The sequence below is a fragment of the Heterodontus francisci genome, chromosome 7 (assembly GCF_036365525.1).
Source record: "Heterodontus francisci isolate sHetFra1 chromosome 7, sHetFra1.hap1, whole genome shotgun sequence".
In the NCBI taxonomy this organism is placed as follows: domain Eukaryota; kingdom Metazoa; phylum Chordata; class Chondrichthyes; order Heterodontiformes; family Heterodontidae; genus Heterodontus; species Heterodontus francisci.
Genome location: NC_090377.1, coordinates 111,326,777 through 111,353,224, shown reverse-complemented (window position 1 = coordinate 111,353,224; position 26,448 = coordinate 111,326,777). Strand labels below are relative to the sequence as shown.

General features: G+C 46.2%; 1 protein-coding gene across 1 annotated transcript in view; it reads left to right on the top strand.

The window, feature by feature from the left end:
• Positions 1-25,486, top strand: part of ahr1b (aryl hydrocarbon receptor 1b) — a 189,926-nt gene extending 164,440 nt beyond the window's left edge. The window contains exons 10-12 of the mRNA XM_068035885.1: positions 3,924-4,065; positions 9,250-10,726; positions 25,349-25,486. Of these exons, the coding sequence (XP_067891986.1) occupies positions 3,924-4,065; positions 9,250-10,726; positions 25,349-25,486 (1,757 nt within the window). The remainder of the gene's footprint in view (positions 1-3,923; positions 4,066-9,249; positions 10,727-25,348) is intronic.
• The last annotated feature ends 962 nt before the right edge of the window (positions 25,487-26,448 follow it).

Here is a 26,448-nt window from a genome sequence, read left to right as displayed (position 1 = left end):
CAATTGGCTGCCAAATTTTCTATATAACAACAGTGACTACACTTCAGAAGTACTTCAGTGGCTGTAAAGTACTTTGGGACATCCTGAGGTCATCAACGGTGCTATATAAATGCAAGCCTTTCTTTTTAATAATGGGAGCTCTGGTAATGCAATGAGTTGTTAGCTTAGATAATGTGCTCAAGTCCTGGAGCCTGAAGATGTAACTTTTATAGGAGAGAATGTCATCTACTGAACCACACTGACACATGGGGATGTGGGGTAGGGGAGGTGATTAATAGTACTAACTGAAAGGAGTTTGTGTAGTTTTAATCTAAGTCAAATCTTTCCTATCTCATGAAATGTCCTCCACATCTTTAGCATCTCTTCACTGTTGGCTTTAAATTTAGTTTTATTTGAGCTTATGTTGCCGCTGTTTCGATATTTAATGACCAAGGGCGGCACAGTGGTGCAGTGGTTAGCACTGCAGCCGCACAGCTCCAGCGACCCGGGTTCAGTTCTGGGTACTGCCTGTGCGGAGTTTGCAAGCTCTCCCTGTGTCTGTGTGGGTTTCCACCGGGTGCTCTGGTTTCCTCCCACAGCCAAAGAATTGCAGGTTGATAGGTAAATTAGCCATTGTAAATTGCCCCTCGTGTAGGCAGGTGGTAGGAGAATGGTGGGGATGTGGTAGAGAATATGGCGTTAACGTAGGGTTAGTATAAATGGGTGGTTGTTGGTCGGCACAGATTCGGTGGGCCGAAGGGCCTGTTTCAGTGTTGTATCTCTAAATAAATAAATTTACATTTGGATCATTAGAGGATTCCCAGTTGGTTTATCATTTTATGTAAACTATTTGTAAGTTGTGCCCATTTAGGTCCTCAGTGAATTTCTCATCAGGGCCCTAGTTTCGTTCTTCACAATGTAATGTACCCACCCTTAAAATCCCTTTCTCAATGTTGGTTTAAATCTCCTGGAGGAGAAAATGCCCTGTTAGATAGTTAGTTTTGGCTCACTGTGTTAGTGAACTGCATACACTAATTGTAGATTTGGCATTCTGACAGGGCAGGCTTTGATTGCCCAAGATCATTTCCTGGTTTTATTTAAGTCAAGAAGTTGTCCTATTAATTTATCTGAGATTTATCAAGACTGCATCAGTGAGTAAAGTATTCCATCAGAGGGAGTCGGGAAGCATCGCTGTAATGGGCAGAAGCACTATCCCCATTGGAAATGCATCCAATCCTAAAATCCAGACATATGTGTTTGACACGAAAAAATATTGGGAGGGAAACTTGCAAAAATGCGATAAAATAAAATCAAAATACTGCGGATGCTGGAAAACTGAAATAAAACAGAAAGTGATGTAAATACTCAGCAGGTCTGACAGCATCTGTGGAGAGAAAAACTGAGTTAACATTTCAGGTCTGTAAGCTTGGAAAAAAAGTCACAGACCTGAAATGTTAACTCTGTTTCTCTCTCCGCAGAAGCTGCCAGATCTGCTGAGTATTTACAGCACTTTGTTTTTATTGCAAAATTGCACTCTCCAAACCTATGAGTTTTCAGCCATTTAAGTTTATTGGGTGGACAATTGTGCGTGTGTGCGCTGCTATGATCAGGTAAGGAGGGGTTGAAGGGCTCCCCTCTTGTCTCTCTCCTTATTTGACCGTAACAGGGTTTATTTCTTTTTTTTAAAGTGAATGTAATTGACAATTCAGTGAGTGTTTGACTGTTTACCAATTGGACAGGTTTTCTCGAGTTTAGCAAAGAAAGAGTTCAGCATTATTGTACTTAAACCGATCTAAGTAAAATAAACAAACTACGCTCCAACTTTCTCACACACACACACATACTGGAAGGTCACACACAAATAGGTTACACAGTGGGAAAGGATAGATTGGTCAGATTAGAGTCCAGAGCAATAAAAAGGGGTATACTGTCTGTGGGGTTTGGTGACTTGGTTGTCTTTCGGCTGAACTTGGTGGTCCTAAGGCTTCCAGGTTTTAGAGGTGACCAGCAGATTTGGGAATTTCTTGTAGAACAGGAATGCAAATGATTTCCTTCACGGGGTCCCTGTCTGTAGCAATGCAAGACTTAGGTGATCACGGCCAGCAGGCAGGGTTTGAAACCTGCCAGGTGAATTGGTGGGGGTGAGAGAGAGAGACAAAGAGAGGCACCCCACTTGGGTCTCTTTTGATCAGTGTCCAGTTGCTTGTCTGCTGCAGAGAAAAACAAAACGGCTTAAACACACAGATGGTGGGCCTGTCACATGATGACTCACTGTGTATTCCCTCTTGCAACTTAATTAGTTCATGTCTAGGAATTCCCCTTCTCTCAACCAGAGTCCCATTGTTCAAATGATTACCTTTGAGTGGTCTGTCTCCACCAGTTTAATGTCCCAAGATTTCCTTTAATTGTCTTGTGAATGGGGACTGGCTAGGTGATGCACTCCAAACTTCCCAAGTCATTGTTCTGGAGGTGACTGGCCAGACAAATCTAACTCCCTGTCAATGCATTGGAATGTGGGGGATTTTTGATGCAAATTTCGGTGGCTATTTTAGCTGCTAATAGTCACCATTTGGTGAGTTCCTTTTTCCTTTTTAAAAAAAAAAATTAATTCAGGTTTCCAGCTGATGAATTAAACAGTCATTCGGCATGGCAAGTGTTTGTGATAGCACAATTTAATGGTAACGTGAGCAAGGAGTGATACAATGGGATTTTTACTCTATTGTTTTCACACAACCTTGAGCTATGATTTTTTCTCTCTCAAACCAATTTAGCCGATCCTGGCAGTTAATTGTTTCCTATAATTATTTTTGCATACCAACACTTCGGTCTGGTGTTTATGGTTAGGTGTACCTCCAATGGGAATAGGGCTTCTGCCCACTTCAGTGATGCTCCCTGACTCCCTCTGAATTTCCAGCACTAGTGTCATTAGTATGCAGGAGGTGGGTTCCTGGGTCAGGAGTCATGCTGAAAGTTGGGGGGGTGGGGGGTGGATTCATGACCATGCAGACCTCGCTGGGAAGAGAGACTGATGCTGAATCAAGATCCTGACACATTCCCATCTGCTGGGGAAAAAGGAAGACATGCAGAGGCCCTGCAAGCATTAGAGAGTGATTCACCCTCTCTGCTGACCATTGAATGCTGACCACCTGAGCCTAACAGGTGGCAGAGTTCCAATGGCAGGATATACCAGACTGTATTTCCTTAATTTAAATCCCATTTGCATGTGCACATTGGGCCAGGTGCACTTTCGGCTCTGGGCTTTTCCATTGGGGAATGAACTGAGAGAGCCAGGCCAGATCATGACAGTGCATATGCTCATGTACGGCCTGCACGTGAAATCTAGTCCAGAACTACTGCTACCAGCAAATAAACATAGCCATGGCACTTAAAAAGAAGATACCCGTGAAAGCATTGTATTCAAAATGGTTGTCAGATTTTGGGATCTTTTAACTACTTTTCCACTGAGAGGATTTGCTAAAAAGAATAATGTTTTACTTTTGTATTTGTTTTAGCAAAGTGTGTTCTCTCACTTTTTTTTTAGAAAAGGCACCAAGAAAAATAATTCCCTTTTGAAAGTTAGAATTGAATCTGCTTTCAGGCAGCACAGTCCAGATCACAATAACTCGCTGTGTAAAAAAAATTCTCCTCATCTCCCCTCTGGCTCTTTTGCTAATAATCTTAAACCCATGTCCTCTGGTTACTGACGCTCCCACCACTGGAAACAGTTTCTCCTTATTTACTTCATCAAAACCCTTTATAGTTTTGAACACCTCTATTAAATTCCCTCTTAACCTTCTCTGCTGTAAGGAGAACAATCACAGCTTCTCCAGTCTCTTCACATAACTGGTCCCTGGTACCATTCCAGTAAATCTCCTCTGCACCCTCTCCAAAGCTGCTGGTTGGCCTGAATGTCTGTGCTTACGGTGACTTTGTTTCTGTTCCAGTGATTAAAACAGGAGAGAGTGGCCTGACTGTGTTCCGATTGCTGACCAAAGACAACCGATGGGCTTGGGTTCAAGCAAACGCAAGGCTGGTGTACAAAAATGGAAAACCGGATTATATCATAGCAACGCAGAGGCCTCTAGTGTGAGTTATCTGGTGAAAAGGTTGTTCAATGTGTCCCTGTCATCCTTCCTTTGTTGCGATTTGATTCCCTTTCAGTGTTGCATTCTCCTTCTTTACTTCTTCAAGAATATGCCTGCATTATATTTCCTCCTGGTTTTAATGTACAGGAGCAAGAAGCTCTTCACATGTGGTTGCTAAAACTAAGAAAATGCAAGGCGTATCGGAGACTGTGACACAGTGGGTTACAAAATTTTTATTTCAGCTTTGTAACTCGAGTTTCAGTTAGTCAGTTGGGTTGGAAAATTTATTTGACTCTCTGGCGAACGAGGGGAGGGAATTCTTCTCCATGATTCCATCTGAATGCAGGTGGGGTCATGAGGCCTGGCGCTGAGCACTGCTCTGACTGGGATTTCCCTTCACCCGTCCCTGCCTCTTGCTGCTCCTCCCCAGCTGCATGCAAGTTGTTGTTTGGGGGTGGGGGAGGGGTGGAGGTATTGGTGGTATGGAAGGTGGCGGTGCAGGTCCCAGATCCCCTGTGGAATTAACAGCCCTGTTCCCCCAGTGAATGGAGGCAGGGGCTTGTAGTAGCCTCCTTTCCCCACAGTCAACCCCAAACACTTACTAGCTGAAGGTTGCAGTCTTGGCTGAGGCCCTCATTGGAAGTCTTCATTCTGATCTTTGGGGGGCTTCAGCCCCTTTATGGCTCCTTGCCACCTCTTCTGGTGCTGATGGAGTTTCCTCATTTACATTGGCGGGTTGGTGAGAATCCTTCCCGGGAAACCACCAGGCACAGGGAACTCCCAGGAAAATGGGCTAGAGTGAGCCTGGATACAGAGGGGTAGGTGGAACACTGACCTGAAGAGGAGAACCCCCTGCTAGGGTGTCACATCCTGATGTCCCCACTTCCCTGCCCTATTAATGGCCAGTGGATGGCTTGAAGCATCTTATTTTTGCCCCCGGTTGTTCTTATTCTGAAGGCACGGCTGAAGCTCGAACATGTATTCAGGGCAGTTGGTGTGCTCAGTATCTTTGCATTTTTCATGTGAAACTGGATAGTGTGCTCTCCTTGGAGGCACCACAGATGGACCTTTCTTGGTGTGCTCGCACAAACAGAGAGGGTGTAGAAATGGAGTGACAATCATGCCTGATGACCCCACCCCACTTTCCCAGGGGCACTGATGCCACTTGCAATACTCCAATTCAGCACTGCAGCTGAGATCAGCTACAATTCAGCCTAAATGATTCAGCCGGGGACCTTCCTCGTCAGTATGACTCAATGTTACACCACACAATGTATTCACTCACGAGCCAACAGAAAGTTTGCCTGGTGACCATCTCAACCCAGATGATGTCACCCAGTGCAAGAACTGTCCTTTAGTTTTTGACCCTATTTAAAAAGGAAGTTATGCTGAACCTCGGCTGGAGTATTGTGCCCAAATCTGGGCACCGTACTTTAGGAAGGATGTGCAGGCTTTAGGCAGGGTGCAGAAAATGAGAATGGTTCCAGGGATGAGGGACTTCAGTTATGTGGATAAATTGGAGAAGCTGGGGCTGTTCTCCTGAGAATAGAGAAGGTTGAGAGCAGAATGAAGAGTGCAGGAGGGCATGCCAGGAGCAGCAACACGCATACCTCAAAATGAGGTGTCAACCTGGTGAAGCTACAACACAGGACTACTGCCAAGCAGCGTAAGCAGCATGCGATAGACAGAGCTAAGCGATCCTACAACCAATGGATCAGGTCTAAGCTCTGCAGTCCTGCCACATGCAGTCATGAATGGTGGTAGGCAATTAAACAACTAACTGGAGGGGGTGACTTCACAAATATCCCCGTCCTCAATGATGGGGGAATCCAGGACATCAGTGTAAAAGATAAGGCTGAAGCATTTGCAACAATCTTCAGCCAGAAGTGCCGAGTTGATGATCCATCTCGAACTCCGCCTGAAGTTCCCAGCATCACAGATGCCAGTCTTCAGCCAATTCGATTCACTCCGCGTGATATCAAGAAACAACTGAAGGCACAGAATACTGCAAAGGCTACGGGCCCTGACAATATTCCAGCAATAGTACTGAAGACTTGTGCTCCCGACCTGTGCTTGTGGGTTGGCGCAGTGGTTAGCACCGCAGCCTCATAGCTCCAGCGACCTGGTTTCGGTTCTGGGCAAGTTCTCCCTGTGATCGTGTGGGTTTCTGCCGGGTGCTCCAATTTTTCTCCCACAGCCAAACATGTGCAGGTTGATAGGTAAATTGGCCATTGTAAATTGCCCCTAGTCTAGGTAGGTGGGAGGAGAATTGAGGGAAGGTGGGGATGTGGTAGGGCATATGGGATTAATGTAGGATTAGTATAAATGGGTGGTTGATGGTCGGCACAGACTCGGTGGGCCGAAGGGCCTGTTTCAGTGCTGTATCTCTATGACTCTAGAAGTTGCCACGCCCCTAGCCAAGCTGTTCCAGTACAGCTACAACACTTGCATCTACTTGGCAATGTGGAAAATTGCCCAGCTATGTCCTGTGCACCAGCAGGACAAGTTCAACCCAGCCAATTACTGCCCCATCAGTCTACTCTCGATCATCAGTAAAGTGGGGAGGTGTCATTGATAGTGCTATCAAGCGGCACTTGCTTAGCAATATCCTGTTCAGTGACACTCAGTTTGGGTTCAGCCAGGGCCACTCCGTTCCTGACCTCATTACAGCCGAGGTTCAAATATAGACAAAAGAGCTGAGCTCAGGCGGTGAGGTGAGAATGACTGCCCTTGACATCAAGGCAGCATTTGACCGAGTATGGCATCAAGGAGCCCGAGCAAAACTGGGAATGGGAATCAGAGGGGAAAACTCTCTGCTCGTTGGAATCGTACCTAGCGCAAAAGAAGATGGTTGTGGTTGTTGCAGGTCAATCATCTCAGTTCCAGGACATCACTGCAGGTGCTCCTCTGGTTAGTGTCCTAGGCGCAACCATCTTCAGCTGCTTCATCAACCTTCCTTCAATCATAAGGTCAGAAGTGGGGATGTTCGCTGATGATTGCACAATGTTCAGTACCATTCGGGACAACTCAGATACTGAAGCAGTCTGTGTAGAAATGCAGCAAGACCTGGACAATATCCAGGCTTGGGCTGATAAGTGGCAAGTAACATTCGCGCCACACAAGTGCCAGGCAATGACCATCTCCAACAAGAGAGAATCTAACCATCTCCCTTTGACATTCAATGGCATTACGATCGCTGAATTCCCCCACTGTCAACATCCTGGGGTTACCATTGTCCAGAAGCTGAACTGGAGTAGCCATATAAATACCGTGGCTACAAGAGCAGGTCAGAGGCTGGGAATCCTGTGGCGAGTAACTCACCTCCTGACTCCCCAAAGCCTGTCTACCATCTACAAGGCACAAATCAGGAGTGTGATGGAATACTCTCCACTTGCCTGGATGAGTGCAGCTGCAACAACACTCAAGAAGCTCGACACCATCCAGGACAAAGCAGCCCGCTTGATTGGCACCCCATCCACACACATTTACTCCCTCCACCGCCGACGCACAGTGGCAACAGTGTGTACCATCTTCAAGACGCACTGCAGCAACGCACCAAGGCTACTCAGGCAGCACCTCCCAAACCCGTGACCTCTACCACCGTGAAGGACAAGGGCAGCAGATGTGGGAACACCACCACCTGCAAGTTCCCCTTCAAGCCACACACTATCCTGACTTGGAACTATATCACCGTTCCTTCACTGTCGCTGGGTCAAAATCCTGGAACTCTCTTCCTAACAGCACTGAAGGTATACCTACCCCACATGGACTGCAGCGGTTTAAGAAGGCAGTTCACCACCACCTTCTCATCGGCAATTAGGGATGGGCAATAAATGCTGGCCTAGCCAGCGGCACCCACATCCTATGAAACAAAAAAAAAAGATTTGATAGAAGTGTTCAAAATCAGGAGGGTTCCAGATTGAAGCAGATGGAGAGAAACTGTTCCCTTTCGTGGAAGCGTCGTGAACCAGAGGACACCGATCTCAGGTGATTGACAAAAGAACCAGTGGTTAAGATCTGGAATGCACTGCCTGAGAGTGTGGTGGAGGCAGGTTCAATTGTGGCTTTCAAAAGTGAATTGGATAAGCACCTGAAGAGAAAATATTTGCAGGATTACAGGGAAAGAACGGAAGAATGGGACCAGCTAAATTGCTCTTGCAGAGAGCCAGCGACAGGTTGATTGGCCTCCTGTGCTATAACTGTTCTATGATTCTATGATTTAAGCAAAAGTGGAAAGAATATCTGATGTGGTTGACAGGGTTTCTGAGTACTGGGACATCTGAACTGCATCTAGCCTTTATGGGATTGTTCAATATTGTGCATTGTTTTGTTTGCAGCACTGACATCTCTCAGTTAGATTCATATCATTCCCCTTATTTTAAACAAGTAAATTACATCACATTTCAGTAGAAGTGTTAATCATTTGTTCATTAAAATAGATCACAGTGTCTAGAGTCATTCTGCTTACTTTATTCCTCAACCTTTCTCCTCTTAACTGAAAGACCTCGATTCTTTATTGAGCTATGGTTCCAACAGAATGTGCGTGGAGCCTAGAGTGTGAGTATCTGTAGGCTGCCCAACCATGTGGGGCATCGAAGCCCACCCTGATACTGTTCTTCATTCTAGGTCTATACATGCTCAATTTTCACAAATGTCACTTGACAAGTGTTTTAAAGTAGGGAACCTTTGCAAATTTTGCCCCCTCGCAAGTGCAGAGATGTGATTGTGTCTCTAACTCCAAGCTAGCTAAAATCACCTTAGTTTAAAGCAAAATACTGCAGATGCTGAAAATCTGAAATAAAAACAAGAAATGCTGGAAATACTCAGCAAGTCTGGCAGCATCTGCGGAGAGAGAAGCAGAGTTAACGTTTCAGGTCAGTGACCCTGAAACATTAACTCTGCTTCTCTCTCCGCAGATGCTGCCAGACCTGCTGAACATTTCCAGCATTTCTTGTTTTTATTTCACCTAACTTAGTGATAGATGAGTATCACACTGTGTGGTGCATTTTTACAGTGAGCCATTGGGGGAGCTGCAACTGAGGTCCTTGATGTTTGACTTTGCATTTTCTGAATACCGAGCATATCTCTCCCCGAAGCCTAAGCTAAGGCCCACATGATATTTTAAGCACACGCTTAACAGTGATGTGACTGATGTTCTTCTGTTTCTCGTTTTCTGTTTACACAGTGACGAGGAAGGTGGGGAGGAGCTCCGAAAACGTTCACTGCATCTGCCATTCACCTTTGCCACAGGAGAGGCGTTGCTCTACAAAGCGGCCTGCTCCAGTCCAGGACTCCCTGACCCCTGCCAGGCAAAAGGAAGAAGCAGCAGAGGGAAGAAGAATGTGGTGAGCAAAACCGGGAAGGAGCAAAGAACTGTGGATCCTAGTTCCCTCCTGGGGGCGATGATGAGACAGGATGAGTCCGTGTATGTCTGCCACCCTGCATCGGAGCCCAAGTATTCCTTCAGCAGGAGTTTCTTCAGCGAGGCTGGTGGCTCCGGGTGCACAGCAGGGGACAACTGGCAGATGCTTCCAAGTGAAGCAAGTGAACTCAGGCAGCAAGAAGTTAACACTGGACAGCTTGACCCCTTGCTGTCCACATTGGACTCGCTCAACCTGGCTGGCGAGGACAATTGTTTAAATAGCGACTTATTCAGTGCGCTAGAAAATCTGGGACTCGGTGCGGATGATTTAGAGCTCCTCCTGTTTGATGAGAGGATGGTGAAGGTGGAAACAAACCCAGAATATGTCCCATCATTAAATGACATTTTGACAAATGGGGAAATTTTGTCCTTTGTCCATGACTCAATTGTGACTAAAAATGATCAGGAACGCCTGGGAAACCAGCAAACATATCCAACACCAGATTTTCCCCAAACTCCAACCACAAACCCCTTGATGTATTCATCCAAATTCCTGGGAATAGAGGCTCAGAATTCCTCCCAACATTTCTACCCGCACCAGCACACATTGCATTCGGCCCATCAGATGCTGCAGCAGCAAGACCTCCTGCTACAAGCCCACCAGGATGACCAACCCTGGGGTCAGCACTTAGAACCCACTAATGGACTTCAGCCTCAAGTGACCCAGGAGGAACCCGTCCTTCAGCAGCAACAGCAGCTAAAGGTGCACCTGCACACACAGTGCCAGTTCAAACCAAAAAGCCACGAGCAGGCTCTAGTCAATGGAATGCATTCTCGCTGCCCAACAAGCTCCCAGCTGAGAGCTGATCACCAATGGCAAAATTATAGTTGCCAGTCAGCAGTCAATCAGCCGGTTTCATACAAACTGGATCACTTCACCGGCTACGATGCTGGCCAAAACTTGGATTCTTACCAGCAGCCACACTCGACGCGTCCGCCTCTTGCTCCAAGCGAGATCGTTCCGAGCACAGATTGTCACATGGTTGGGGCATCTTGTATGGAGCTAACTATGAATGGAAGAACTGGTGATGATGGCCAGTATCACAGTTTTCCTACCACATCTTCTGCTTATCAGACCTTCCCACTGAAGCAGCAGGTTCAGGGAACACCTCTTGGTCAATACCAGCCCTTGAGTCCTTACAGTAACCCATTTGTGGATCTGTGTCTGGAGCAACTGGAGCCCATGGTGGACCCATATGGACTATTTCCAGCATCTGTATCTCAGGACAGTACCCACAAGGTAACCAAAGTTGGGATTCCACTTGGCTTCGGCTCTTATTTATTTGTGTCTGTTTGGGAAGGAAACTGCTGGCTCTACAAAGAGGTATAGGCTGAGATGTTCCAATAGTCCACAGGACACAATGGTTCCTGTACTAGTGGGGCAAGAACATTGGTTACCAAGAGGTTAGTATGCCATGTGAGAATGGATGAGTATTCTGGAGTATGCTTATTAACATTTGGGCACTAGGGACAATTCCTGCAGAATATTTCATCAGGGTATTAACCAAATTGGTGAGAGTTCATGGCAGGACATACTGCTAATGGCCTCCAGAAGGAACAGGCTTGAGAGGCACATTACCTTTTCATATTTCCAAGTTTCTTCCTTTCTGAAATTAAGCTGACCAGTACAAAAAAAGCCACTCAAGCAGAACATCTCCTTTGTGTGGCCGACTGACTAGGAAACTAATTTCACCCCATGATTTCTAAAGGACTGATCTGCTAGTTTAACAAGACAGCGCTCATCCAGTTAGGCAGAAAGACTGGAGGTGATTTTAACGTTACTCACAGGCGGAACGCTGGATTTACACCCCTCCCAGTATTACTCTGCTGATTTTAACGGAGAGTACATTCGGTGAGGTGTGGCAGGGGAAGAGGGTGGGGCGGTGGGGGGTGTGGTTGATGTAAAACAGTGTTACACCCGATCCTGAGAGTTTCCAGACTGGCGAGTTCGGTTAAAATTGCCTCCACTGAAACTCTCAGTATTTCAGCCAACTGTATGACTCAGTTACAAAAAAAATAAGAATTTGCCAAGGGAGCAAGTAGAGGGAAAGGCGGGGCAGACAACAGATCCTGTAGGTACTCCAGAGGTGATGGTGCAGGGTTGGGAAGAGAAGCCATTGGCTAAGTGTACTCCGTCGATGGTCAGACAGGCGAGAGCTAGATAATGGAAGCAAGGAGAATGGTGGAGTCAAACACAGCAGAGAGGTAGGGGAGAAATAATGAACGATGGTCACAATCACACAGAATGTCCTTTGTGACTTTGATTAGTTTTGGTGCTTTGAGAGGGAGAGAAAACTGCCGGGAGTGCTATGACCGAGGCGGGAGGAGTGCACTGTCTTTCTCTAGTTCCACTTGCTCTTTTTTTATTCTTTCATGGGATGTGGGCATCACTGGCCAGGCCAGCATTTATTGCCCATCGCTAATTGCTCTTGAGAAGGTGGTGGTGAGCTGCTGCCTTCAACCGCTGCAGTCCATGTGGGGTAGGTATACCCACACTGCTGTTAGGAAGGGAGTTCCAGGAATTTGACCCAGTGACAGTGAAGTAATGGTGATATAGTTCCAAGTCAGGATGGTGTGTGGATTGGTGGGGATCTTGCAGGTGGTGATGTTCCCATGCATCTGCTGCTCTTGTCCTTCTAGGTGGTAGAGGTCACGGGTTTGGGAGGTGCTGTCGAAGGTGCCTTGGTGCGTTACTGCAGTGCATCTTATAGATGGTACACACTGCTGCCGTTGTCATGGTGGTGAAGGGAGTGAATGTTGAAAGTGTTGGATTGGGTGCCAATCAAGTGGGCTGCTTTATCCTGGATGTTGTTGAGCTTCTTGAGTGTTGTTGGAGCTGCACTCATCCAGGCAAGTGGAGAGCATTCCATCACACTCCTGACTTGTGCCTTGTAGATGGTGGACAGGCTTTGGGGAGTCAGGAGGTGAGTTACTCGCCACAGGATTCCTAGCTTCTGACCGGCTCTTGTAGCTACAGTTATTTATATGGCTACTCCAGTTCAGTTTCTGGTCAATAGTGACCCCTAGGATGTTGATAGTAGAGGATTCAGTGATTTAATGCCATTGAATGTCAATGGGCGATGGTTAGATTCTCTCTTGTTGGAGATGGTCATTGCCTGGCACTTTTGCGGCGCGAATGTTACTTGCCACTTCACAGCCCAAGCCTGGATATTGTCCAGTTCTTGCTGCATTTCTACACAGACTGCTTCAGTATTTGAGGAGTCGCGAATGGTGCTGAACATTGTGCAATCATCAGTGAACATCCCCACTTCTGACCTTATGATTGAAAGAAGGTCATTGATGATGCCGCTGAAGATGGTTGGGCCTAGGACACTACCCTGAGGAACTCCTGCAATGATGTCCTGGTGCTGGATAATTGACCCCCAATAACCACAACCATCTTCTTTTGAGCTCGGTATGACTGCAACCAGTGGAGAGTTTTCCCCCGATTACCATTGAATCTAGTTTTGCTAGGGCTCCTTGATGCCATATTTGGTCAAATGCTGCATTGATGTCAAGGGCAGTCATTCTCACTCTCACCTCACCTCTTGAGTTCAGCTCTTTTGTCCATGTTTGAACTGAGGCTGTAATGAGGCCTGGAGCTGACTGGCCCTGGAGGAACCCAAACTGAGCGTCAATGAGCAGGTTATTGCTAAGCAGGTGCTGCTTGATGGCACTATCGATGACACCTTCCATTACTAATGATTGAGAGTAGGCTGATTGGGCAGTAATTGGCCGGGTTAGACTTGTTCTGCTTTTTGTGTACAGGACAGACCTGGGCAATTTTCCACATTGCAGGGTAGATGCCAGTGTTGTAACTGTACTGGAACAGCTTGGCTAGGGGCGCGGCAAGTTCTGGAGCACAGGTCTTCAGTATTATTGCCGGAATGTTGTCAGGGCCCATAGCTTTTGCAGTATCCAAGAGAGTAACAGGGTAGTTGTTATGGGGGACTTTAACTTTCCAAATATTGACTGGAAATACTATACTACGAGTACTTTAGATGGGTCAGTTTTTGTCCAGTGTGTGCAGGAGGGTTTTCTGACACAGTATGTAGACAGGTCAACCAGGGGCGATGCCACATTGGGTTTGGTACTGGGTAATGAACCCGGCCAGGTGTTAGATTTAGATGTAGGTGAGCACTTTGGTGATAGTGATCACAATTCGGTTAGGTTTACCTTAGCGATGGGCAGGGACAGGTATATACTGCAGGGCAAGAATTATAGCTGGGGGAAAGGAAATTATGATGCGATTAGGCAAGATTTAGGATGCGTAGGATGGGGAAGGAAACTGCAGGGGATGGGCACAATCGAAATGTGGAGCTTATTCAAGGAGCAGCTACTGCGTGTCCTTGATAAGTATGTACCTGTCAGGCAGGGAGGAAGTTGTCGAGCGAGGGAGCCGTGGTTTACTAAAGAAGTTGAAGCGCTTGTCAAAAGGAAGAAGAAGGCTTAGGTTAGGATGAGACGTGAAGGCTCAGTTAGGGCGCTTGAGAGTTACAAGCTAGCCAGGAAGGATCTAAAGGGAGAGCTAAGAAGAGCGAGGTGAGGACACGAGAAGTCATTGGCGGATAGGATCAAGGAAAACCCTAAGGCTTTCTGTAGGTATATCAGGAATAAAAAAATGACTAGAGTTAGATTAGGGCCAATCAAGGATAGTAGTGGGAAGTTGTGTGTGGAATCAGAGGAGATAGGGGAAGCGTTAAATGAATATTTTTCGTCAGTATTTACAGTAGAGAAAGAAAATGTTGTCGAGGAGAATACTGAGATTCAGACTACTAGGCTAGATGGGATTGAGGTTCACAAGGAGGAGGTGTTAGCAATTTTGGAAAGTGTGAAAATAGATAAGTCCCCTGGGCCAGATGGGATTTATCCTAGGATTCTCTGGGAAGCCAAAGAGGAGATTGCAGAGCCTTTGTCCTTGATCTTTATGTCGTCATTGTCGACAGGATTAGTGCCGGAAGACTGGAGGATAGCAAATGTTGTCCCCTTGTTCAAGAAGGGGAGTAGAGACAGTCCTGGTAATTATAGACCTGTGAGCCTTACTTCGGTTGTGGGTAAAATGTTGGAAAAGGTTATAAGAGACCGGATTTATAATCATCTTGAAAAGAATAAGTTCATTAGTGATAGTCAGCACGGTTTGGTGAAGGGTAGGTCGTGCCTCACAAACCTTATTGAGTTTTTCGAGAAGGTGACCAAACAGGTGGATGAGGGTAAAGCAGTGGATGTGGTGTATATGGATTTCAGTAAGGCGTTTGATAAGGTTCCCCACGGTAGGCTATTGCAGAAAATACGGAAGTATGGGTTTGAAGGTGATTTAGAGCTTTGGATCAGAAATTGGCTAGCTGAAAGAAGACAGAGGGTGGTGGTTGATGGCAAATGTTCATCCTGGAGTTTAGTTACTAGTGGTGTACCACAAGGATCTGTTTTGGGGCCACTGCTGTTTGTCATTTTTATAAATGACCTGGAAGAGGGTGTAGAAGGGTGGGTTAGTAAATTTGCGGATGACACGAAGGTCGGTGGAGTTGTGGATAGTGCCGAAGGATGTTGTAGGGTACAGAGGGACATAGATAGGCTGCAGAGCTGGGCTGAGAGATGGCAAATGGAGTTTAATGCGGAAAAGTGTGAGGTGATTCACTTTGGAAGGAGTAACAGGAATGCAGAGTACTGGGCTAATGGGAAGATTCTTGGTAGTGTAGATGAACAGAGAGATCTTGGTGTCCAGGTACATAAATCCCTGAAAGTTGCTACCCAGGTTAATAGGGCTGTTAAGAAGGCATATGGTGTGTTAGCTTTTATTAGTAGGGGGATCGAGTTTCGGAGCCATGAGGTCATGCTGCAGCTGTACAAAACTCTGGTGAGACCGCACCTGGAGTATTGCGTGCAGTTCTGGTCACCGCATTATAGGAAGGATGTGGAAGCTTTGGAAAGGGTGCAGAGGAGATTTACTAGGATGTTGCCTGGTATGGAGGGGAAGGTCTTACGAGGAAAGGCTGAGGGACTTGAGGTTGTTTTCGTTGGAGAGAAGGAGGAGGAGAGGTGACTTAATAGAGACATATAAGATAATCAGAGGGTTAGATAGGGTGGATAGTGAGAGTCTTTTTCCTCGGATGGTGATGGCAAACACGAGGGGACATAGCTTTAAGTTGAGGGGTGATAGATATAGGACAGACGTTAGAGGTAGTTTCTTTACTCAGAGAGGAGTAGGGGCGTGGAACGCCCTGCCTGCAACAGTAGTAGACTCGCCAACTTTAAGGGCATTTAAATGGTCATTGGATAGACATATGGATGAAAATGGAATAATGTAGGTCAGATGGTTTCACAGGTCGGCGCAACATCGAGGGCCGAAGGGCCTGTACTGCACTGTAATGTTCTAATTCTAATTCTATCCAGTGCCTTCAGTCGTTTCTTGATAACACGTGGAGTGAATCGAATTGGCTGAAGTCTGGCATCTGTGATGCTGGGGAATTCAGGAGGAGGCCAAGATGGATCATCAACTCGGCACTTCTGGCTGAAGATTGTTGCAAATGCTTCAGCCTTATCTTTCGCACTGATGTGCTGGGCTCCCCCATCATTGAGGATGGGGATATTTGTGGAGCCACCTCCTCCTGTTTGTTGTTTAATTGTCCACCACCATTCACGGCTGGATGTGGCAGGACTGCAGAGCTTAGATCTGATCCATTGGTTATGGGATTGCTTAGCTCTGTCTCTCTCATGCTGCTTACGCAGTTTGGCATGCAAGTAGTCCTGTGTTGTAGCTTCACCAAGTTGACACCTCATTTTGAGATATGCCTGGTGCTGCTCCTGGCATGCCCTCCTGCACTCTTCATTGAACCAGGGTTGATCCCCCGGCTTTATGGTAATGGTAGAGTGCAGGATATGCCGGGTCATGAGGTTACAGATTGTGGTTGAGTACAGTTCTGCTCCTGCTGATGGCCCACAGCATCTCAAGGAGGCCCAGTTCTGCATTGCTAGATCTGTTCGAAATCCATCCCATTTAGCATGGATGTAGTGCCACACAACATGATGGAGGGTATCCTCAGTGTGAAGAGTGGACTTTTTCTCCATCAGGACTGTGCGGTGGTCACTCCTACCAGTACTGTCATGGACAGATGTATCTGCGACAGGCAGATTGTTGAGGACGAGGTCAAGTATATTTTTCCCTCTTGTTGGTTTCCTCACCACCTTACCCAGACCCAGTCTAGCAACTATGTCCCTTAGGACTCGGCCATCTCAGTCAATAGTGGTGCTACCAAGCCACTCTTGGTGATGGACATTGAAGTCCCCCACCCAGAGTACGTTATGCGCCCTTGCCACCCTCCTTGCTTCCTCCAAGTGGTGTTCTACATGGAGAAGTACTGATTCATCAGCTGAGGGAGGGGCGGTAGGTGATAATCAGCAGGAGGTTTCCTTACCCATGTTTGATCTGATGACATGATACTTCATGGGGTCTGGAGTCAGGACTCCCAGGGTAACTCCATCCCGACTGTATTCCACTGTGCCACCACCTCTGCTGGATTTGTCCTGCCCGTGGGACAGGACATACCCGGGGATGATGATGACAGTGTCTGGGATATTGTCTGTGAGGTATGATTCCGTGAGTATGACTACGTCAGACTACTGCTTGATTAGTCTGTGGGACAGCTCTCCCAACTTTGGTACAAGCCTGCAGTGTTAATAATGAGAACTTTGCAGCATCCACAGGGCTGGGTTTGTCGTTGTTGGTTCCAGTGCCCAGGTCGATGCCGGGTGGTCCGTCCGGTTTCATTCCTTATTGACTTTGTAGCTACAAAGGTTAGATACAACTGAGTGGCTTGCTAAGCCACTTCAAAGGGCATTTAACAGTCAACCACATTGCTGTGGGTCTGGAGTCACATGTAGGCCAGACTGGATAAGGACAGCAGATTTCCTTCCCTAAAGGACATTAGTCACAACATATTGAAATGTTTACCCAGTTACTGATACGGTCAATCATATACTATACTCTTTATCCCAGAATAAAATACACCAACCAGGTTTCTTTAATAAACAAGAAAATTAGCAGTTTGTTATAAAACAAGACTTATCCAGTAAAGAAGCAAAGCATCAACACAAGGATTGAAATATGAAAGTTCCCTTTTTAAATACCTAACACACACATACACTCACTGGTTGAAGGAAAAAACAAGAATTTTTTTCTGCATAGGTCTTTTACAAACAAAAAGACAAAAAAGAATACTTTGGCTAAATACTTGTTAATTCTTGAAGAAAAAGGATGAGATATGTTGTGTCCCCAAATGACACAGTCTGGCCTCCGAGTACATGTAGACGGGTCACTGGGATCTTTTCTAGAGCAGTTCTCTTCAGGCGGCATTGAGAATTAATCTGGCCGGCCTTCCAGGAGCATCTCAGGAGAAATGTGACATCAGGGGTTTTAGCTCTCACACACTGGATTTGCAGAATTTTTTCAAAGCGTTAGAGAACGAGGAGCTGGGTGTTTTTCAGCAGGCTACAAAACCCAACTGCTTTCAACATACTCCACACCCCAACTGAACCAAAACAATATCCCAAAAGCGAAACCTCCTGACCACCATAATTCTTGACATGTCACTTCTTGGTAAACATCTTCCCCAAGTCACCAGGGTTTCTGCTGTTTATTGAGCTTAAGGCATGTGACATCCAATAAAGGTTTTTCAGTGACTCTTGAAAAGAAAACACATCCACGGAATCAAAAATTTTCAGTTTTCCCAAATGAACCAATGCCCATAATTCCAAAGTACGAGTCCTCAAAAAAATGTTAAAAATATAGAAGCACTTTCATAACGAGAAGCCTTATTGGAGTTATGGGAATGATGGGTATGGATTTGGGGCAGCAGCACACACAAGAACTTTGGAGAGGAAAAGGAGAGTGGAGATGAGGTGGCAGAGGCAGAGCATTGAGGGATTTGTTGATAAGTGGGGGGTTTGTGATGGTAGTTTTGAAAGGGGGGGGGGGCTCCATCTTTGAGAAGGGAATCAATTACAATGTCAGTTTGATTGAGGGCCAGAAAGGGAAATTGTGTGGTCAGTAGATCAGTAAGACTGGAGTCAAGGGAACAGGAGGTGCGTCTTATTGTTGAAATAGGTTGGAGTGGGGGAAGATGTAAAATAAAACAGTTGGTCCATCATGCCTGTCCCATCCTGACCTGATGACCCTACACTGACCATTAATACCACCACCCTCACCCTCACCCCCACACTCTTGCAGGTTCTTGAGTAAGGCTTAAAATACCTGAGGCTAATTTAGAGAGGGGAAGGCTCTGTGGGAAAAATGGATGTGACAGTTCAGTTAAAGCATGGGATTGGTCCACAGGAAATCAGTGAAATTGAAAGCTAGGAAGGTTGAGAAGAGAAGTTAGCTGTGAGAGACAACTATGTTAACATGCTGCTAGTCTGTCTCCATTACTGGAGATGTTGGGGAGTTGGCAAATGGAAGGTGGTTTTCACTCGCGTGAACATTCAGACAGTTGCCACCATAGCTCAGTTTTCAAACACAAGCAATTAGGCTTTGGCATGTTCATCACTCTTGATCCTTTAAAACTAGAGTTATCACATATATCCAGCACAACCTTCTCCCAAACTAGGGAGAACTCTGCTGTTGCCACTAAGCTATGTAAAACAATATGAGGCAGAACTGGGGCCTTGGTGCCTCAGACCAGGAGTTGGCAACGTGTCCACACATGAACACCAGTGTCCGTGGTAAAAAATGTTGAGGTCCGTGGTTTCCATCCGGCCTGTCAATCCTCTGACTGATAGCGGGCTGCCCGTGGCTTGGCTTTGATTGACGGCTCTCCTAGCAGGCGGAGGTGGGACCTGCTTCTGATGTACAGATGCTGCCTGTCTGTGATTGGTCACTGTCTATGACTGACAGTGGGCTGCCTGGGTGGGATGAGCTGTGAATGGTGGTGCAGTGCTCTGGGATCGGCTGCCCCCATGGTTTTCACGCGGTTCAGGGGGTGAGCTTCAAGCCCTGAACAGAAATTTGAATCGTTAAAGGGAAATTACCTTGTTAGAATTTTAAAATAAAAATCAAAAGCAGGCGGTCCTTTCCCAACTCCCCCTCCTCCCCCAGTGGTTGTTTTATATGTCAATCTGACAGACATTCATTTTATTTCGATCCTAAACCTTCCCTCCCCCAACCTCGTCACTTTTGCCCTTCAACCCCTTCCCAACAATCCCACAGCCAATAAAAAAAAGTTTTCCCCGCACTTCCTCCCCCCCCCCCGCCCTGATTATTTTAGTCCTCCCCCCTCCGCACCAATGTCTCGCCGCAGAACTCCATAAGGAGTGGCCGGCGACTGTATAATCGGTGTGGGACGGCTGCCGGGAGCATTTAAGTTAATCTGCATTTTTAATTAACTTCATTTCAATATTTTAATCAAGGCCCCGCTGCTAAGCCAAGGGGTGGCCGCACCGAGGCCTCACCGCCACCGCTAATATCCAGCGAGGCCTTCTTGGCATTTTGGGTCGTGGCGGGCTGCTTCTGCAAGCATTTTACGGACCTCCCCGTCACGATCCACAACACTGAGGGACTGGTAAAATCCAGCCCATCAAGTCTTCAGTATCAAATCTCCTGCATTTAATGGGATTATTCAAATTAGACTTAGTACCATAAGTGATGGCCCGAACCTGTTATCCGCAAACAGTTGGAGTGATGATGAAGTACGGTTATATAGGGGTAAGCACAGTAGTCTTTCAGCCATCATTGCGGGGAGATGCTTAAGCGTTCCTTAAAATTTTAATCAGGGGCCTTAACCACGTCATGGGACCCCCAATTTTCACAGTAAAGAGACCTCCCACCTGAAACGCCACACATGGAAATGTCGCATTAAAAGTGGCAATGTCCAGAATGAGGCCGTCTGCCTGCTGACTCTATTCTGAGATTGTTACCGCCTTGACAGTGGCGCAGTGGTTAGCACCGCAGCCTCACAGCTCCAGCGACCCGGGTTCAATTCTGGGTACTGCCTGTGTGGAGTTTGCAAGTTCTCCCTGTGTCTGCGTGGGTTTCCTCTGGATGCTCCGGTTTCCTCCCACATGCCAAAGACTTGCAGGTCGATAGGTTAATTGGCTGTTATAAATTGCCCCTGTTACAGGTGGGTGGTAGGGAAATATAGGGACCGGTGGGGATGTGGTAGGAATATGGAATTAGTGTAGGATTAGTATAAATGGGTGGTTGATGGTCGGCACAGACTCGGTGGGCCGAAGGGCCTGTTTCAGTGCTGTATCTCTAAACTAAACTAAACTAAACTTGTTAACATCGAGTTCAACTAGTTAAAGTCAGCCTCGTAATCTGGTTAGTTTAGTGTTATCATGTACAATTCAATGGGACCCTCCTCCTGGAGGTACTGAATCACACTGGGTTACAACTCTGCAAGCAGGCAGGGCATAACTGTCTGTATCATCACCCAGATGGCACTCTTCACACTTCAGCTGCTATTTTATAGTCTGGTCTGACGTTGTCCTCTCCCAGCATCCAAATGTGCAGTTTTATTTCAGCAGATCAAGTGGCAAAACGTTCTCTGATGCTGAGGTCAATTCTAGTAATCGCTGCTACTCCCTGACCTTACACCCGGGGTAGCAAGTTTACACATGTACTTTAAAGAGGGGGGCATTCTGATTTATTTAAGATTGTTATTGCAAGATTAATACAATCATAATCTAAAAGTAATGATAGAAAAAGTAACATTTGGGTTTTTCCATATTTACAGATTGTCATTTTCCCTCAGGGCACCTTGACGGTCATTCTGCCCACTCCCCTCAGAACAGCAATCTTCCTGAAAACTCCTTCGGCAAGTTCACAATCTCCCTCTAAGTTCACTGAGAATCTCCCTCTAAACCTCATTCTCTCGCTTTTGTTACTTCCATACTTGACTATTCCAATGCATTCTTGGTTGGTCTCCCACATTCTAGGCTCTGTAAACTTGAGCTCATCTGTTGCCCTGCGTCCTAAGTTCTGTTCAAGTTCCAAATCCTGTTCCCCTATCACCCCTGTGCTCGCTGACCTACATTGGTTCCCGGTTAAGCAACACCTCGATTTTAAAATTCTCATCCTTGTTTTCAAACCCCTCCATGGCCTTGCCCCCTCCCTATCTCTGTAGTTTTCACCAGACCCACAACTCTCTGAGATCTCTGCACTCCCCTAATTCCAGCCTCTTGAGCATCCCAGGTTTTATTCGCTCCACCATTGGTGGCCATGCTTTCAGCTGCCTGGGCCCCAAGTTCTGGAATTCCGTCCCGAAACCTCTCCGCCTCTCTACCTCTATTTCCTCCATTAAGATGCTCCTTAAAACCTACCTCTTTGACCTAGCTTTTGGCCATCTGCCCTAATATTGCCTTATATGGCTCGGTGTCAGATTTTGCTTCATAATGCTCCTGTGAGCACCTTGCGACATTTTATTACGTTACAAATTGTTGTTGTTGTAAACTCCTTCCACCAGTTGACGGGCAATCTGCCATCCAGCTCTTTCTGCTTCCAGTTCACTGAGACGCTTCACCTTGAACCATCTCCTTACTGTGATCCGAGCTGCAGTTCATTCTGCTTCGTTCGGAGATCTAACCTCACGTGGGGATGGGAATTCCTGACTTATGGTGAGGTCAGGAATTTGAGCTGCAGTTGGGATCAGCAGTAAGAGCAGCAGCAGTGAGTGGAGCTCAGCACTTTACTGACTTCAATAACTGATCATAAGTCTACGCAAAATTCAACCTGGGTTCTTGCTAGTGAGTTGGGCACAGTCCTCATGATCCGCTGCATTAATTCATTGAGCTATCAACAAAGTCTTACTTCAAACAAAGACATGAGTTACAGCCTCAAGACTCCCAGCAACTCATTATGTCACTTGTGCTCTGATGAATACACTTGGGGAGGTCGAAACTCCTTGACCAGAAGCTTACAGGTTCTCTTCCTGGTCTGTACAGAGTCAGCTGCTACCAGCCACGGCAGTGATAATGCTGCTACAATTACTCCTGTGTTAAGAATGATACCTGGACTCTAAGGGCTAAATTACGAGGAGAGATTAAACAAACTAGGGTTGTATTTCCTGGAATTTAGAAGGTAAAGGAGTGATTTGATCCATGTTTTCAAGATATTAAGGGGAACTGATAGGGTAGGTAGAGAGAAACTATTTCTGCTGGTTGGGAAGTCTAGGACTAGGGGGAATAGTCTAAAAATTAGAGCCAGACCTTTCAAGAGTGCAAGAAGGAAACATTTCTTCATGCAAAGGATGGTAGAAGTTTGGAACTCTCTTCCACAAACAGCAATTGATGCCAGATTAATTATTAATTTTAATACTGAGATTTATAGATTTTTGTTAAATTTAGGGGTTAAAGGGCAAAGGTGGGTATATGGAGTTAGGTCACAGATCAACCATGATCACATTGAATGGTGGAACAGGCTCTCGGGACTAAATGGCTAAAGGAACAGTCAGCAAGATTTGTATTTATATACAAATACTTGTATTTATGTAGCATCCCAAGGCACTTCACAGGAGTGTTATCAAACAAAATTTGACACTGAGCCACATATGGAGATGTTGGGGCAGAAGAGGAAGGTTTTAAGGATGGTCTTTAAAGGTGGACAGTGAGGTACGAAGGTAACCACAGGGTCTGCACAGGGTTCGTTCTTGTTGCGGTCAGTTTCTTCAGGAGAATAGCAGCCAAACCAATGGTCCTTGAAAGAAACGAGAAAATAAAAGAAAGGCTTATATTTCTACAGCACCTTTCCAGATCTCAGAATATCACAAAGTGCTTTACAGCTACTGAAGTACTTTTGAAGTGTCATCACTGTTGTAATGTGGGAAACGTAGCAGCCGATTAGCACACAGTAAATTCCCACAAACAGCAATGTGATAATAACCAGATAATCTGTTTTTGTGATGTTGGTTGAGGGATAAATATTGGTCTCAGGACACCAGGGAGAACTCCCCTGCTCTTCTCCGAAATAGTGACGTGAGACTATTTACATTCTGCGATAGGGCAGAATGGGCCTCGGTTGAACATCTCACCTGAAAGACGGCACCTCTGACAGTGCAGCACTCCTCAGTCATGTCAGCCTAGATTTTTATGCTTGCGTCTCTAGAGTAGCCCTTGAACCTTCTGACTCAAGAGGCTAGATTGCTACCAACTGAGCCACGGCTGACACCAGAAAGAATAAGTTTCAACTTTACCATATTATGGAGCTGGTAATAAGCAGATGAAACTGGAAGCCCAATTTTCCATGGGCCTGCCGTTGGCGCGTGCAGCTTGTGTTGTCCCAACATTGTGCCCCATTTTGGCTGTGATCCAATTTCTAGAGCACTGTGTCTTAATCCCAACTTCACTCGTCACTGCAACCAGCGTGAAAGTTTCCTATTTCTGCTGCATTGTAAGCAGATTTGTTCTGTGTAGTTGCACCCTAACTTGAAACTTCCCAAACTGATCTTAATTGTGATTTCCATTGACAGAGGAGACTCTCATTTGACTGGTCTGGGCTCCATTTGAACCCATCTCCATTACACATGAGTGAAAGCCTCATAAACGCAGCCCGATTTCACAAGCATCACAGAAATCTAGTGATATCTGGAATGTTAGCTGTTTCTGAATTTGCTTCCGAGTGCGATGGAGCCAAGGGTGCCTTTATACAGTTGCAGCATCTGTTCAGGTGAATTGAGGATCAGTGTGATGTGCCAGCATTTACATTCTTGTGTTGAGCTGACTATTTCTAGAGTGATGTAGGAAAATAGCACCAAGCTGCCGAGCAGATTTCCCTCCCCACCCACGCCCTTTAAAGTATCAGAGATCCTTCCAATCCTGATGAACTCTGATACAGGTGAGTGCGGGAGGGGTAATAAATCTCATGCACAGTTCCAGATCTCTGCTGACCCGAGTTCTCGGAGCAGGTTTGGAGCCTCCGCTGGAAGGTGGGTGGTGCAGTAAGGCACAGCTGGAGAAAGATGCCTCTCACCAAATAGCGCCCTGAGCTAGACTGAACCATGTGGGACAGGTTTGCTGAGTGAACTGCGCTAAATTGGTAATCTCAGCTGGAGCAGCACAGTGTCCCTCAGCCCCCCTGGGTTAAAAGGGGGCTAAGTTAGCGAGGGCTGTCACTTCTGACTTGGTGTTGACTGACCACTGCACGCACATCAACAGCTGCAGCAACTTGTACGTTGCCCATTAGGCAAGGATGTTATTGGGCTCAGCTCAGATGGCTCTCATCCCGGTATCGACTTCCTGTCTAGTCCCACACAAGAACCATAGAAAAGTTATAGCACAGAAGGAGGTCATTCAGCCCATTGTGTTTGCGCCAGCTAAAAAAACCTAGCCGCCCAATCTGTACGCAATACTCCAGCTGTGGTCTAACCAGCATTTTATACAGTTCCAGCATTACATCCTTGCTTTTGTATTCCATACCTCAGCCAATATAGGAAAGCATTCCAAATGCCACCTTCACTTTATCTACCCGACCTGCCACCTTCAGGGACCTGTGGACATGCACTTCAAGATCTCTCATTTCTTCTACAACTCTCAATATCTTCCCGTTTATTATGTATTCCCTCGCTTTATTTGCCCTCCCCAAATGCATTACCTCTCACTTCTGAAGATTGGTCACCCAGGCACTAACAGAAAGGTGCCACCAGAACAGCGATCGGTTGTGATTGTCTTGGAGATTGTGGCTGAAGACAGCAAAGTCGGTGGCCTTTTGAGGAGGATAAGCCTGATTCAGGCTTCGAGAACTGCCTTCCTGTTGTGCTAGGCTCCTGCTGAGACGTAAAACACTCCCGATTACAAGTCAGTATTTGTAGACTCGCTAACTGAATAATAGCAAAACTAATCTCACGCCTTGTGTCTTTCTACCTTCTGTAACCATGTCTAGGTGGAAAACAGCTGTGTTCTGAACAGCAGTGACATGGCGTTTCCTGGAGGCTGCGTACATCCCACTGGAAACTCAGACGGACTGCAGCCCTGTGCGGAGGTTCACGCAAACCCCACTGCAGCTGGCTATTACCTTTAGTGACATCCAGCCAGAAGGTCAGCTCAGGATCTTCACGAGGATTGTGTGTAAAGATGGAAGATTTCCGATGTGAAATAAGGCACTTTTGCTTTTGAAATGCTAACTGCTCAATCTTCTCTAGTTTTAGCGTGGGGGACAGGATGGGCGGGTGGGGGGGGAGGGGTGAGTTTCCAATCCAGTATTATTCTTTGTTTAAAAAATTTGTGGACAACAAAATGCACCAAGGGTGTTAATTATGAAGGAAAATGGCTTAAGTTATACTTGTTGTGTCATTGTGTGACCTCCTCTCTTGCTGATTTGAATCAGTTGGAGATATTTAAAAGCTGAAAGCCGGCCGGCAGCTTCAGCTGAATTGGCTGATCATAGCAGCACTGCACTAGGAAGAGATGAGATTCAGCCAGGAGTTTACCACTCCTGATCGCGATCCAGCTGAAAACTCTGTGTTATCAGTTTTGACGTTTCCTCCATCAGGGACACTAAGGATCCCAGTCACTTTACTGAGGTACAGAGAAGGCCTGAGATGAGTACCTGTGAAATTGTACCCCAGTCCACAGCTTTGAGATGGGAAGTCAGAAAATGGAGGGAGAGATCACTGATCAAATTAAGAAATCTCTTATGATGTCTTCAGAGCAATTTAAAGTAAAATATCAGAGACATTGTCTTTCACATTTAACAGAGGGTAGGCTGCAAATGGCCACATCTCAGCAGTATTTATACCCTGGTAAATCGGGTCTTGTATGTTATTTTGCACAATGATGTTTACCTGTTCTTTATTGCTTCAAAGAGGCACATCCTACTTAGGAAAGGAAACTTGTTGTACAAGGATGATTGTGGAACTTCAGCCTTTCAGTTTTGAGATGAGACTCTCAAAGTTGAAGTTGTAGTCTTTGTGGAAAACAGTATAAAGCTCTGGTTACACTGCATCTACCATACTGTGTTCAGATCTGGGAACCGTACCTCAA